Genomic DNA, 15,828 nt, shown 5'->3' with positions numbered 1-15,828 from the left:
GTGATCTGTGGGAAGGAACTCGGAGTGTCTTCCCTAAGTGTCTGTTCAGAAGCCTGGAGATGCCAACTCAGAGCTGTCACGGAGGCCAGGTAGCCAACGAACTACGATGTTGCCATGTTGCCAAGGGAAACGATATGTGCCCGCATTATATTTTCCAGGTTCAATGTCTGACCTCCCTGGAACTCTGCTAGCTTTGCTTTTTCATCTGACAACTGTGTGGGGAAAGGGACAGAACTGGCATCACGTTCTGTGACAGACAGATGCCACGCAGGGGTGTGACAGAGCTTTTCTTACATCCGTGTGGTCAGCACTGTGTGTGCTTCCTGTCGGAGAAGACCTTCACCTTCTGTGGTAGCTCAATGCTAAGTTCCCGGAAGTATTGATAAGACTTAATAAAAGCAACAAACATGGTCCGAGAAGACAGAAGCCGATGACCGCACATGGGGAGTGAGTCTCCCTCCCTTTTCCTATGGTCTCTTTCCTTTCTCCAGAGTTTGAGTCACTGCCCCTGGGAAAAGAACGAAGATTTACTTCTAATCTCGGATGCAACAGAATCTTCACCTCTTTATTTCCTATTTACAGTACCACAGACTAGTTGAAGATAATGGCTGCACCGCTGGGAGTCGGAGACGTACGGTAGCTAAGAGAGGAAGAGCAAACATAAGCACCACTTAGATTTTTTTCAGACTTCAATTACTTCACTGCTTAGAGCAGTTTGCAAATACCTGGTGTTTTACAAGCCCATAAAAATGCCATTTGTCTATTAAACTTGAATTAGGTCATACACAGTTTTAGCCAACAGGTTCTCGGTAGAATGACTACTTCTCCCCGTACTCACAGGTTAAGAGCATAGGCTTGCGTTTAAGACACAGAGTAAAACAAGCACTCCCGGTTTTCCTCCCCAAAGTAAGATCTGTTTGGATTTCCAAGGAAACAGTGCTTAGGCACAACACCACTCTTAACAGACCTTTGCACAGCACGTGGGTCATGGTTTATTTTCCCAACTGAATAGTTGAGAGGAGTTTTATAAACAGTACCCAGTGGGGTAAAGGCTGTCAATATGAACTTTCAAAGAACAATCAAATGACGTCATTTAAAGCTTTCCACACAAATAAAAGCTGACAGAGTGGCCCTTCCCAGTCCTAGCCCACAGCAAGCCCTGCCTGTGTGCCCAGTCCCTCCTGAAAAAGTGCTGTATTCGGCCTTGTGTTTCTGTGACTATGCAATCAAGTCTCCCAAATGACACATTCCCTCAAGTGCCTAAGACTTGTGACAAAGGGGGAGAGGAGGTGTGTGTGTGTGTGTGTGTTGAAACTTTCACAGTGTCTGTTAGAAAAATTATCAAGTGCCTTGATGTTTACCGTTCTTCATTCTTGATCCAATAATTTTGGTTTCTCTTATGGCTTTCATTTTTCTCTTTTATGGCAAACTCCTTACTTCACTGCCTCCATGTTTTTATATGATATCCTCTGAGTCCTTAGCCCACCCCAGAAGACAGTCAGGTACCTGCTGGGAAAGTCAGCTTGTCCTCAGCAGTCACAGAGACCCCGCAGCCTCTGGGTGGGTGATCTCCCAGAGGCAGAGAGCACACATGCTCCCTCTTCTCAGAGCTCCCGGCATGCGGAAGCCAGCCCCTGACACCGGAACACCACACCTCTGCCAGGTCAGCACTCCAGGGAAAGCTCCCTGTGTGTATAGTTCTGTTTCTCCAGCTGCAGAGCCATCGGTTCCCATGCTCAGAACACTGTCTTGGTGTTCCACTAATCCTGCTCCCTGATACAAAAGACAGCCAGGTTGACTTGGGAGCTGCAGGCAGATGTCCCTGTGGCAAGTGACCTCTGCCTCCCTCTGCTGCTTCTCTGATTTCCTCTCTTAGGCCTCTGGCTCACCCTCTCGTCGTTGGTCCTTTTTGTATAGTTTTGGGATGGGAAGCCAGAGTTTTCTATAAGATGTTCTGATCCCATCCTTGCCTCTTTGTATGTATAATAGTTTGCATTTACTTATATATGTGTGAAGGTTTTGCACAGATGTATGCTATGTGCTCTGTATTTGTGCGTGGCGCAGGCAGGGGTCAGAAGAGGGTGCCAGATATCCTGGAACTTCAGCTAGGGATGGTTGTGAGCTGCCAGTTGGATGCTGAGAAGGGATTCCAGGGCCTCTATGAGAAGGAGTGCTCTTAACCACTGAGCCGTCTCTCCAGCCCAGCTCTTGCCTGTTTAAAGCAAGCACAGGGATGAGCAGGTGAACGCCTTCAGTAGCTCCCGAGGGGTTTTTGTTGTTTTATTTTGTTTTGTTTTGTTTTCATTTGTTGAGACAGGGTTTCTCTGTAGCTTTGGAGCCTGTCCTGGAACTCACTCTGTAGACCACACTGGCCTTGAATTCACAGAGATTCACCTGCCTCTGCCTCCCGAGTTCTGGGATTAAAGGCGTGCGCCACCACCACCTGGCTCTCTAGTGGTTTCTGATTAATTCTAAACTCTTTATTCGAGGACAGGTCCCAGCCTGACCATCGCCTTAATTTCTTTCCACATTGCCAGGTCTGTTTCCTCCTCATGTTCCCTGTATCCAAAAGGAACCATGCAGCTGTCTGTTATCGTCACCCACAATCACACTTTTTAAAAAACATGGAGGAAGTTTCTCTCTAAGCTTAGCCTGTGTGTGTCCTTCACAGTCTGGGGCCTGAGCTGATGGCACAGAGCTATGTTTGCTTGCCTGTGTACCAAGCGGCACCGCACCCAAACTGCCGAAACTGATTAGATGCCATTTCGGTGACTTTTAAGGAAAACAAAACCATCGAACCAAATCTAAGAGGGAAGGATATGAGGTTCTGCTACATTGGGAAGGAATGCTCAAAAAAGTGCTTTTGGAGAAATGGACCTTGTAGTAAGAAAAATGTTATAGCGTGCTGACTTTTAAAGTAATGAGGCAGGGTGCCGGCTGTAAAATCCTAGAAGTGATAGTATTTTGTTGGCCTGGGTAGAGGATTGAGAGGAATCTGCCTGCAGGCACTCAGGGAGGTGGCATTACGACAAATGACTTTACTCTTCAGTACTTTAAAGTTTCAGATGAAAAGCATCATTGCTAGCTTGGGTCATCGTTTAAAGTCATTATACATTTTAAAAGGCCTCCTTGATATCAGTGTCCTCGATGGAGGAACTCTGTCTGTCTTTACTGATTTACTTTTATGGGTTATGTACTAGGTCATGGTCACTCCCATACTTTGGTGCCCCATACGAAAGGAAATTGCCAAGCAGCTTTTTTCTAATAATCCTCTGGGGGACCAGGGTAAATGTAGCCCTGTTTCACAAGGGTCCTGTAATGGTTTTCACGTATGTAAGGTTTACAGAGGATGGGTGGAGGGAGAAGTTGGAGAAAACAGCAGTGAAGGGAGGCACAGAAATCATCAAAGCCCTGGGGGAAGGAGTCGTTTAGAAAGGTTATGGAGCCGTCATAGTAGCGATGTGTTGTCAGTGACAAAGTTGCGAGGGGCACGGAGCCCAAAGGTCATGCTCTAGGACACTTACAAAGCAATTTCTTCAGCACCCTGGAGCTTTCCTAGATTTTGCATAATCTCAGAATATTAACAGGACAGCTCATCCACTTAATGCATCTCCCTTCACAAATCCCTTCAACAAAAGCGCAGCTGCCACCGGCTCTGTTCTGGCCACAGGGAACTCATCACGTCCTAGAGAAATGCATGTACCTTTTGGAGAGCTTGTCATGATCTTCCCAGAACAGTGCACATAAAGTCCCACCCAGTGGGTTCTAATCTTACTTTTCAGGGCCAGAACAGGGTTAGCCTTTCCCCATGTCAAACGATTTCTTCAAACACTTCCACATCTCTCCTGTCTTTTGTATGCTCCTTTATTTTATTTTTTTTATTTCCTTTAACTTTTCAACTTGGATGTGATTTTAAAAAGTGTGTGTGTGTTGGAGGTATGTGTGTCTGTGTGTGTGTGTAGGAGGTGTGTCCCAAATGTGTCCCTCCCTTCTTGAGGGAGGCTCTGATTGAACAGTATCCAAGATGAGATGCAGTGGCGTAGATGTGGCTCTGTTGATGCATTAATGAAAACCAAAATCTTAAAGAGCCTTTTGAAAGCAGTCACAGGTCTAGAGAACTGGCTGCTCCTCCAGAAGACCTGGGTTCAATTCCCAGCACCCACATGGCAGGTCACAAAGCTCTATAACTCTAGTTTCAGGAATCCAACTCCCTCTTTTGGCCTTCATGGGCACTAGACATGCATGTTGTATACAGACATGCATACAAGCAAAACACTCGTGCATAAAATAATAAAGAAAGAAAATTTAAAATAGTTGCATCACGGTATCTGACAGATCCTTCGCTCAGCAAATATTTTTGCACCTCTCCCATGCATCCAGCATGGCGTTGAGCACTGGCTCAGTGTTGTCGCCTAGGACTCTATGGTCAGCTCTCCCGGGTTCTGCAGTCTGCAATTCACTGCTCACTCCTAGAGAATAGATTTACAGTTGTACTTAAATCAATTTAATCTGATTGGCTGTGGCCCACTGAGCCATCTTCCAAATGTTGATAACATTCGATGTGTTCGATTCTGCTTCCCTGCTTTGTGCTAAGTGTAAACACAATGAAACACTATGGCCAGTTAAGACACTGTTAATACTTGGCTGCAAAGTGACTTATCTAACCCTACCTGTCCGCTAGCATATTCAGTTTCCAATCACTTGGAAAAGAAAATGAGGGAAGTCATGAAACTTTTTTCAGAGTACTTCATCCTCATAGCACGTCGTTGCAAACCTTGGGAATTGTTGGGAAGAAGAGAAAGCTCGCCGCATCTTAGTCTTACCACCCTTATTTTGTATTCTAAAACCCCAGACTTATTTTCCAGGCAACCCTCAAGTACATGAATAATAATAATATAAAACTTAATGGATTTGTTCTAAAGCTCCTCATTCTGAGGCTTTCAGGATCTTCTTCTCTATGCCTGTCTGCTTCCTATGACTCCTCTATGTTAGCAACAGTAACTGCATCCCAATATGTAATCCACCTGGACATGGACAACTAAGTTCACTGAGAGACTGGTACTCTGCTGAGAACTCAGTGCACACACGTATTCTGATTGCTGCCCCCCTCATTTTTACCTCCATCCTGGTCCTATCAACATCGCTTATCACCTCCGGTTCCTTTTCCAGATTCATGAGTTTTGTTTTGTTTTGTGACTCCTGTAGTTTAAACAGGGCTACCTGTGTGACCATCAGTAATGCATTGGATCCCTGTGGGGTCATCAGTGAGCACACAGCGGTGGGAACACAGCTGGGGCAATCGTTCCCCTTTCTCTGAATCTTGTTTGTTGATTGGTTGGCGCTGAGGACTGAGACCAGACTAGGCAAGCGTTCCACCGTGTCATCTTCAGCCCTCTTTTTTACTTTTTATTTTGAGACAGAGTTTCACTAAGTTGCCCAGGCTAGCCTTGGACTCACTCTGGAGCCTATGCTGGCTTTGAACTTTTGATCCTCTCTTCTTCACTTACAGAACATTGTTGTATTGTTGGTATGCACCAGCATGTCCAGATTTGAGGTTGTTGTGTATTTTTTGTTTGTTTAAACAGTTTTAACTATTCTTGACTGTTTGAAGAACGTTTCTTCTGCTGGGTAAGGCAGAAGAAAGAAAGCCAACCTCAGCTAATCTCAGACATCTGTTAATCTTGATCATGTTACTCAGGAGTGAGCTTATTCCTTCCTTCTTCTTCACTCTGAACACATCACAAATACTGCCTTTATTACTCAATGTGCAAATCAATAACATCAGCTCAACTAGCTTTTAGCCTTCTATGTTCTAACTACTTAATTTTGTAAAGGTTTTTAAAAAGGCTTTCGCCTTTTGTATGTGATCATGTTAAAACTGTTCTATATTCTATTTAATTTTGTAAAGGTTTTTAAAAAGAATTTCGCCTTTTGCATGTGACCATGTTGAAACTGAGCGCAGGCATGTTTTGGAATGTAAAACGGAAAATGAGTGCTGGGCCTTTTCCAACCTTGGCACATTGTGGTGAGTCCACAGCACTTACCGTTAGTGTCGAGACTTCCCTTTCGCCCCTGTTCGTTACTGGGTCTGGAATGCTGGTTTCTGAGGTTCTCCTACCTCCCTCAAACTATACTCGTCTTTAGCCTGCAGGTGTCAGAACCTCTAATCTGAGCCACTGGCTACTTCCTATCCTCAGACTGAAGAGGGACTGCCTGCAGTCATGGTAGCAACTTCCTGGGGTATTCCTCATTTCAACACCACTGAGTTGCTTTTGCTAAGAACCAAATGAAGAGCAAGGGAACAATTCTTCCCATTGTCTTTTTCTCACAGGAAAAGTTATCAGCAAGGCAAGGCATTGTCTTTGGAAGATGGATGGCTGAAGAGCAGACATCTGTCCCATCCATCCATCCATCCATCCATCCATCCATCCATCCATCCATCCCTATTTAAGAACCAGAAGTTTTTCATTGACCCCCATAGGCTAATGGGGTTCAGTACGCACTTCCATTTTGGGGGTCACTTTGAGATGACTATTATCACCCTCACTGGAGAGATAAGAGCTGTGCTGACAGATTCACAGATGTGCTCATGGTGACCAGCTGGCAGGATTTTTAACCAGGACTCAAATCTGGGATGCTAACAAGAAAGTTGTCTCCATGCCAGATACTAGAATGGTTTCAAAAATATCGAAGCATGTGTTTTCTGTAAAATAGTCATTTATATAAATATCGTACCACCTGTACTATTAAGAATTTGACAGATCATTTTTTACCAGATACACTACTGTATCTTCTTGTATGCAAAAGTTCTCCAACATGCATTCATTATAGAACTCTTTCCGAGCAATGTGCATGTACCAGACACCGTAATTCCATAATTTCCACAAAATGGAGTGTGGCCACTTATTTTACTTAACTTGCACATATGGAGTCAGTTTTACCATCCTGGCCCTGCTTTAATATATACAAGTGGACATATTAGTACAGAAACAGGGTAAGGGATGTCTCACCTCTGCTGAGGAAGAGCTCCTAGCCTACTGGAGAGACTTGCAAGCAAGTAAAGTACTAATCAGAGTACAATCGGTACTTCTCTTGGCCAGAAAGCATAAAATCATAAAAGGAAATCCACAAGATGGTTTAGGGGTCTTCAATAGTAGGATTTTGGTACTGGGAGATGGTGCAGGATGTGTAATGGGGAGGGCAGAGGGCAAGGACAAAGGGCGGAGGAAGGAAGATGCATGAGTGGACCCAGAGAGGAACGGCTGCTCCTCGCTGAAGCACGGGCTGTGGAGAATCCCATAATGAAGCACAAATTAGGAAGCACAGTCCAGGGTTATGTTTTGACTCTATAGTGTACAGCCTGGATAAGAAGGGGGCACGGCAGGTCTCTGTGGTTGGGTATACCTTGACCCGAACTGTTTCGTGAGCAGTAATGAAATGGCAATGTGTGGGGTGACTTGCAGAGGGGCAAACTGAGGCGGAGCGCTCACCGGCAAGCTCTTCTGCAGTCATCACACTCCAGTTTCTTCTGGGAGCTCATCTGGGAGCCGAGGGCCTCGTCCTGTTCTTGTCAATACCGTCTGTGCAGCTGTCTTCCCGCCCATCTTACACTCACTAGAGGGAGGGGCTTTATTTCCTACTCAGATGGTTTAACTCAGAAGAAATACGTTTGGATTTCTTCCGATGTGGTACTGTTTTCTTTGAAAACCTACCGAAAGGGTGTCCAGCTGAGCCTCAGCCAGTCGAGGTATGCCTGGCAACCAGCATGCAGGGAGATTGTTCTACCATGAGTCTATAAACCAGGTCAGCAAGGCTGCCATCATAAGCTTCAACGAGAAGTCATAATCACACGCCACCTCTTCTCCTTGGACTGGGGGGACTCAGTTCCCTTCAAGGAAATGCCCCCAGTGATCCAACTTCCTCAGCCCCATGTAATACTCTCCCAGGGACACAATGCCTTAACTAACCTATGGGCCTCTAAGGAGCATTTAATATCCTCACTGTAAGAAGTGGGCTGGGAAGGGAGTTTATTGGTACAGTGCCTGCTTAGCATAGTGAGACCTTAGGCTCAATCTGCAGCACTGGAAAATAAATTAAGAGGAGGTTTTAATCAACGATCTCATCTTTTCCCTAAAATGTTGATCATCTGGAACTTATAGATGCATGGCATCGCCGGAGTCTCCGCAGAGGAAAGAGTACTAAGCCCTCTGCTCATTTCTATACATGCCAGGGCTCTAGCGGTACTTTAGCTGCACGGCACCACTGCTCTCTCTTCAGAGGAAACAGTAACAAGCCCTTCTCTAATTTCTCCACAGGCCAGAGATCTAGTGTTATTTTGGCTTCGAGGGTAAATCGGAAAAGGCAATTCAGGAGAGATGGCTTCCTGTGATCCTGGCATGATAGTCCGCACAGACCAGCCATCTTAGAAACAGGGAAGGAGCTGCAGTGAGTGGCGAAGCTAAGAGCAGTTTTCCTTCTGCTGGACTGAGCAAGAATGAAGGTCTTCCCAGTGCACCAGAGATAGCGGGAAAGCCAGAAGCCAGTTCAATAGATGTGAGGCAGGCGGGGCTGGCTCACGGGAGGCAGAGAGGGCATGGGGGGTGTTCTAAGTTACCTCTTAACATGGAAGGGCCAGGGAAAAAGAGTGGGAACAGCTGACTTATCTGTTGGTTGTATACCAGACTCTGTTACCTGAAACCTCACATCACCCTGAGACTCACCCAGGGATAGATCAGGAAAGCCAGCAGGAGGAGGGAGGAGGGAAGAGGGAGGAGGGAGGAGGAAAGAGGGAGGAGGGAGGAGGGAAGTAAGAACGTGGCTTAAAGGAAAGGGTGACTCCAGCCCATCCCCTTCTGCTTTAGTTCCTCCAGTCTGGGCAAGCAAAGGCTGTCCCCTCTCCACCTGCAGGTCTGGGAGCTCGGGCATGGGCACATCTGAGAGACACTCTTAAACACTAGGGAGGGTCGAGTTGATAATAAAAAAAAAAGCTGCAATAAATATAAAACCCAGACCCTCCTGTTTAAGAAATACACAAAGCAGCAAAATATGCGTCTGTCACATTCCTTGATAAACAGGGACAGGTGTTGTCCCCAGGGCATGAGTGGAAAGGAAGAAGGTAAAAGCCCACGACCTTTTCCTTTTGGGAGCCATTTCTTAGTGAACATGACAGACAGGAGTGAGAGGCTCGTGTGCACTGAGGTCAGTCAGGCTAACTGCTCGTTCTTCCCTGTTGGTTGAGGTGTGCGGGCTTCTGTAAGGCCGGAAAAGCGCTCCCTCCACCATATGAGTGACATCTCTTCCGTCATGGCATCTGAGGGAACGCAGGAACAGTGAGGCGGTCTCACCTTAGTCCGCTAAGTCTTTATCCCAATAAAATGGTGTTCAGAGGTGGAGACTGGGAGTTAATAAGTTGGGGTCAGGTCCAGAGGGTGGGACCCCATTACAGTAGTCATGCAGTTACAAGAAGAGACATGGGAGAGTTTGCACTGTTTCCACCTTGTGAAGACAAGGAACTGGACCTGAGACTTCAGGATCTAGAACCATGAGAAATAAATAAGTGTTGTTTAAACTACCCACTCTACACACCAGTTACAGCCGAGGATGATAAAGACCATGGGGGAATTGTTCTGATCTCATCTGTTTCTGAACTGGATTCGGAATAACATGGGGATGGAACCATGTCATCGGGCATCTTCGTAGTGAGTGAGCAAGTGAGCGAGGGGTGGGGACAGAAATAATGCTATTGTCACAGGAAGGGGTGATGTGAGAGTGTCATATATCCACTGCTTTCATTGGTTAATTAATAAAGAAACTGCTTGGCCTGATAGGTTAGAACATAGGTGGGTGGAGTAAACAGAACAGAATGCTGGGAGGAAGAGGAAGTGAGGCAGACACCATGCCTCTGCTCTCCAGGGCAGACGCGATGCAGCCAGCCACCAGGTCAGACATGCTGAATCTTTCCCGGTAAGCGCACCTCGTGGTGCTACACAGATTATTAGAAATGGGCTAAATTAATATGTGAGAATTAGCCAAGAAGAGGCTAGATATAATGGGCCAGGCAGTATTTAAAAGAATACATTTGTGTGTTGTTATTTTGGGGCATAAGCTACCTAGGCAGCCGGGAGCTGGGTGGCAGGAACGCAGCCTGCAGCTCCTACTACAAAGGGGTGGGGTACTGTGTAATGCTATCCCCAGGTGTGGCAGGGTTGCTGGACTTTTACACTCTTGGTAGCTGTGATTACTTTAATAAGATCTGCACAAAACTGAGTCTCTCAATACTCTGCCATAGGCTGGAGAAGGGTTCACAAAGATCCAACACTTCACCAGGGATCTCTAGGTGGTTAGATCTAGTGGTAGCTGGAGGAAGGAGTGACATCTTCTTCAGTGGGGTAGCCACTGGCAAGTTTCCCATGCTCCTCTAAATAACCCCATCACCTGTGCTCCTGTAACTAATTCTAATTAAATGCTTTGGCTTATAACAAACAACCCCCTCAAATGGTGTGGGAGGTCCTTCTGCCTATGTGTTGCTTTTATTGGTTAATGAATAAGGAAATTGTCTTGGCTTATGATAGGGCCAAAGAACAGAGCTAGGGGGGAAAACTAAAGTGAATGCTGGGAGAAAGGAGGCAGGGTCAGAGAGATGCCATGTAGCCCCGCTGGAGACAGATGCCGGAACTTTAGCCAGTAAGCCACAGCCACATGCTGATACACAGATTAATGGAGATGAGTTAAATTAATATGTAAGAGTTAGCCAATTAAAAGCTAGAGCTAATGGGCCAAACAGAGATTTAATTAATACAGTTTCTGTGTGATTATTTCGATTCTGGGCAGCCAAGGATGAACAAGCTGCCTCTTACTACATTCAAATCATAGAAGCAAAAGGAAGACTCACTGGGAAGAGGAAGGGAACCAGCGGAGTGGGAAGAGACAAGAGAGGGCAATGCAGTGGCGACTACAATGAAAACACATTCCACACCTGTATGTTAATGCCATAATAAAACCTACTATGCATGTAATATGATAATAAAAGAGGTATATTGGCCACAGGCAATTCTACATTTTGCTCTCTCAACCACCTACATAAGGTAAGTGTCCCATAAGAAGTCTATAACATCAAAAAGGAATTGAGTAACAGGAGCCATCTTAAAGAAAGCAGACCTTAAATCCTGGACTGGGAGGCGCATGTCACAAAAATCCTGCAGGTTGGCGGGAGGTGCATGTCATGAGAATACTGAAGGTTGGCTTACCTTTGTTCAAGCGTCCCATCACAGTGAATTCGAAGTATTTGCTGTTGTCGCTTGAGGAGTAGAGGCCAAAGATGGTGGCTGAGCTTTTACTCTGCAGCTTGAAGGTGGAGATCAGGTAGATTTCGTGCAGGGTAGGATCTGTTAAGATTGGCTGCAGGGCCCCTGGGTTCAGCCTCTGGCTGGAGGATGGCAGAAGGTCAAAGACTAGAGAGAAGAGCGGAAAGCAGGTGGTCAGGGCAAGACCAACTTTGGGACAAACACTCTGGTCGTTTTTGATTGGTGGGGGAACATTTGACAATAAATTACAAAATAACCTGAAGTGATGTCACTGCTTCCCCCCCCCCCCCACATTCCCAATGAACCAATTCTTCTTTGTCTTTAACAGTGGCAGGCATTTGAGACAGAAGAAATACAGCGCAGTATTTATGACTTGCCATAGCCCTAAAGACTTGATTTGTAAGCCCCAAATTGGATTTGGTTGAACAAGTGACTCTGAAAATGCCCACTAGGAGGGAAAGTACTAAGGGCTTAAAGCAGGAGGGGGACAAAGGAGAGCAGCCAGCTCAGTGTTTCTCTTGCGCCCTCAAGCAGTGAATAGTACTTATGGGGGTCTTTACGGACCTGTTGGACCAGAGCCAATTGTATTTTCTGGGTCCATGACAAACAACAGGAAAGAGGCAGAGAGCATGCGTGTGGTGGTAGAAAGTACCACAAAATGACTTGTCGCTTTTGTGAGAGCCTGCACAGTTCCCTGATATTCCTGCTTAAAAAAATAATAATAAATAAAATAAAAACACTGAAGTAACAAAACAAAGTGATGTGAGTGTGGTGATTTGCCTCAACTGTATCCAGAGGGATGTAGTTGGTCTACAAAAGTAATATCTGCATTTGCACAGCTGCAAATTGCTTTTCATCAGTAGGCAGCACTTTCTGGCAAAAGCTGAAGTGTGAGGATGTACGTCCATAATCTAATTGCTAAAAAAGTCACATTGATGACTTATAAAGAGCTCTAACATATCTGAAAGATTTACAGAAAAAGAATCACAAATGGCTTACCTATATAAACAAGTGTCCATGTGCTCATTTAGTGATGAAGGGGTTGCTGATTTAAATAACACTACTTTGCTATCAGATTGGACAAATGAAGAATACAGCAATGCCTAACACTGGAGGTGAGAGGTCTGGGTGTTCTTTCACGGTCTGCTCAGTAAGGTTTAAATCCGTAAAAGCCCAGGGCCTCACACGTGGAAGGCAAGCTCTTCTCTATCACTGTTCCGTGTCTTCAGGCCAAATCAGTATAAGCGTTCTGGAGGAAGTTTAAATAACAATATCACAAATGTCCCTTGATTCAGCAAGTCTTCTTAAAGGAATTATTGGAATGGAATAATAGATAGGGCAGTAAGGGACTTAGGTATTTCCCATTGCTGGTGATTTCCCATTGCTGTGGAAGGCATTAGGTGGAGCTAGAGTGAGCAGGGCTGGGGATCCTGAGGCTCTCCTGGATGAGCGCTTTGCTATGAAAACATCAATGTCCTAAGAACAGAATGGAGGATTCTATTGTTAAAGCAATGGCGGTGCCATTCCTGCCACTTCAACTGTCCAGTAAGATACTAAGTACAATACCAACATACCAGAGACAATGCTTAGTGTCTTATATTGCAAAACTGACTAAATTAATTTGAGTCCACACTTTTGAAATGTAGGTCAATTCATGCAGATATAAAAATGTTCATGATAAAGTTTAAAAAGTCACGAAATTATATATATGTACAACATGCTATATTTAGTAATTTATTTGTTTAGACAAAGATTTGAAACAAAAGATGATTTAACAATATCTTCACATTAAAAGTAGCTATTTCTAGGCCTTAAAAAGCCTTTTGTTTCTTTATTTTCTTGCTATTCTGGTAAAAAAATTTTTTTTTACAATAAACAAGTATTGCTTTGTACTAAAAAATGAATAAAATGTCTAAGGCAAACAGGAAAAACTCTAGCTACTCAAGAATATCTATTCTTTCTAGTAGATAATTTGTTTTCAAGGTGGATCTATACTGTTTCTTTTCCTCAGAAGTCCTCGTATACCAGTGTTGGAAAGTAAAATACCTCATGGACACTTATAGTGCCCCCTTCCCCAAACTATGAAAAGAGTTGCTGACTATGTATTTTAAAAGGGGGAATCAGGGCTTTTAATTTCTAAAGAATTGAAAACTCATCACTCCCACCAGCGGGAGATAAGGCTGAAATAAAGTGTTTGAAAACTCCATCCCAGAAAAGGCATCTTCAAGAAAGACACATAGATTCAAAGTGTGAGAACTACATTCCAAACCAAACGCCTGGTGCTAGGGTCTGGCTCTGAGTTTGGTCAGACCCGTGATTTAACAGGCTCTAAACTCGAGCGCTTCAATCTGTGTGGCTCATCGGATCCATTTGCTGCGCTCTCCAGAGGCTGAGCTGGGCTTAGTAATGACTTTAGAGAGTGTTCTGAGAAGGAAATGAGATGCTACCATTTCCTGTTAATGCCATTATACTTCAGCAAAAGCACCGGGTCCAGGCACAAGCCTCTGCCGTTAGAGGAGAAATTACTGCTTCCATTGAGCATGGAAATTGAAAACGTGCTAATTTAGGTCTCGCAGCCCAGCTCAGAGGGAGACGGAGATTCGTGAGTTACCCAGTGGAGCTGATGATCACTGACTTGATAACTCTATAAAAGAATCTCCCAGAAACTTGACCTAATAAGATCATCTACAGCAACTAAGTTAACCGGGTAATTTAGGTCACAGTGCCTGAACTCAAGTCTCCACAGAACTGCTAGGTCTAAGAAGCAAACACTGTACCTAACACAAAGTTGTGTGCTCCCGTGTCAAAAATTTATATAACAGAATATTATATAACAGAAAGTAACCTCTCAAAAGAAAACTTTTGAAAAGTGTCTTTTAAAAAATGTCCTTTCCCTTCTTCTTAGAAACAGGACACAATGTGTATGTACTGAGGCCATAGAATTCCAAAATTCTAACCCCAACTAAAATCAGGAACACGATTCTGGTTAGACTATTAGTAGAACTGGTGGCGGCTGTGGTGGGGCGAGGGGAGCACAGACCGCCTGCCCAGGGACACTCAGCTTCGGGAAGGATAGTTTTACTCCACCTGTGGTTTCTTCCAGCTTTTCTCCTCCTTAGTCCACACATAGCAAAACCACCCGGGTCCCCAGTGCCAGGAGAAGGGCAGAGCCCAAGATCGGTCCTGGATGGGATACTTTCTTCCTTGTGGTCTTTATAAGACATTTTGCTTAACCGTAAGGGCTTTCTGCCTGAAATCTATTGCTATCCACGGTCAAATTCTTGATTTTTTTTTCTTTTTCTTTTTTTACTTCTTAATAGAAAAAGATCACTTTCTGAAGAGGCTCAAAAAAAAAAATCAAACTATTCCCTCGCGGGGAAAAAGTTAGCTTTTGAGTGTAAGGAATAAGCACAGGACAGCGTGTGGCTGAGCAGTGGGCCAAAACTGCTTTGCTCTGGAGAGTCCCTTAGTGCCGGGGCTCGCTCACTAGGGAGAAGGTGCTGCAGGAGACAGACACTGGTCTGCAGACGCTCACTAGGGAGAAGGTGCTGCAGGAGACAGACACTGGTCTGCAGACAACTAGGATTTCATCCCCTGCCAGAGTATCAGGGACCGTGTGCCACATTCTGCAGTAAATGATGAAAATAAGTTTGCATCCTCCAAACTGTAGTTTAATTGGCCCCATGGAGAAAATTCTAGACTTTCATCATCACTTCCAATCACGATGAACTTCTATTCGGGCCCAAGAGGAACTGAGAGGTGATGGGGCTGCAGGAACCCAGGCTGACAGCGCAGTGCTAGCAAAACCAGCACCCCAGGCGATCTGGGGACGGCGGCGGGTTAGGTGCCGAGGGGACCTGGGGAAGCCACTTACCCTGGGGGCTGGCCTGGGAGCCTGCTCGCTGCCACTGCTGCAGGACCAGGTGCAGCAGGAGGAAGGCGGCCGCGCGTGGGGCCGGCATGGTGACTCTTCTGCTCCCCGAGGGCTGTGCGGGCGACAGTGGCGTGGCTCTGCCGGGACAGGGCGCTGTCCACGGGCCTGGGGCAGCGAGCGAGCGAGCGAGCGGCACAGGTGGCGGGTGGGGCGGTGCGCAGCCGTCGGTGGGGCGCTGGCTGCTTGGCTCTGCTGGCCGCAGCCCGCGCTTTATGGTCCAGCGGCCCAGGGGAAAGGGGGAAGGCGGGGGGAGGACCGAGTCGGGGCGGCCCCCTTGGCCAGGATCCCCCGTTTGCCGGGAAGAGCGGGGGCGGCAGGAACCGGGAGCGGGGGCCACCGAGGGAGCAGAGACCAGACCCAACTGGAGTGAGGTGGACAGTGGGAAGGGGTGGGTGGGCACTGGGGCGTGTTGACAAAGGGAGGGATGAGGAGGGGGTAGGGTGCAGAGGGTGGGCAGAGAGGGTCAAAACGGAGGAGGCCAGTACCCTGTTCCCCTAACCTTGGGCACCTCTACTCTTTCCTCCCTTGGTTTTTATGTTTTCTAGAGAAACATCACTTGGAATTGAGTCTAAAGTCTCTGATTGCTTTTCC

At 45.9% G+C, this 15,828-nt stretch overlaps 1 protein-coding gene across 2 annotated transcripts in view; it reads right to left on the bottom strand.

Annotated features, from left to right (window-relative positions):
* The window catches only part of Thbs4 (thrombospondin 4), a 46,160-nt gene extending 30,752 nt beyond the window's left edge, over positions 1 to 15,408 (bottom strand). Inside the window, exons 1-2 of one of the 2 annotated variants that reach the window (XM_057789523.1) lie at positions 15,178 to 15,408; positions 11,247 to 11,450 (exon numbers count right to left, since the gene is read on the bottom strand). In XM_057789523.1, coding sequence (XP_057645506.1) covers positions 11,247 to 11,450; positions 15,178 to 15,265 — 292 coding nt within the window. In that variant the 5' untranslated portion in view covers positions 15,266 to 15,408. Of the gene's footprint in view, positions 1 to 838; positions 894 to 11,246; positions 11,451 to 15,177 lie in introns of those variants that run through there. The other variant, XM_057789524.1, reaches the window with a different exon arrangement.
* Positions 15,409 to 15,828: the final 420 nt, after the last annotated feature.

The sequence above is a fragment of the Chionomys nivalis genome, chromosome 15 (genome assembly GCF_950005125.1).
Source record: "Chionomys nivalis chromosome 15, mChiNiv1.1, whole genome shotgun sequence".
Taxonomy (NCBI): Eukaryota; Metazoa; Chordata; class Mammalia; order Rodentia; family Cricetidae; genus Chionomys; species Chionomys nivalis.
This window is presented reverse-complemented; position numbering and strand designations above follow the sequence as displayed.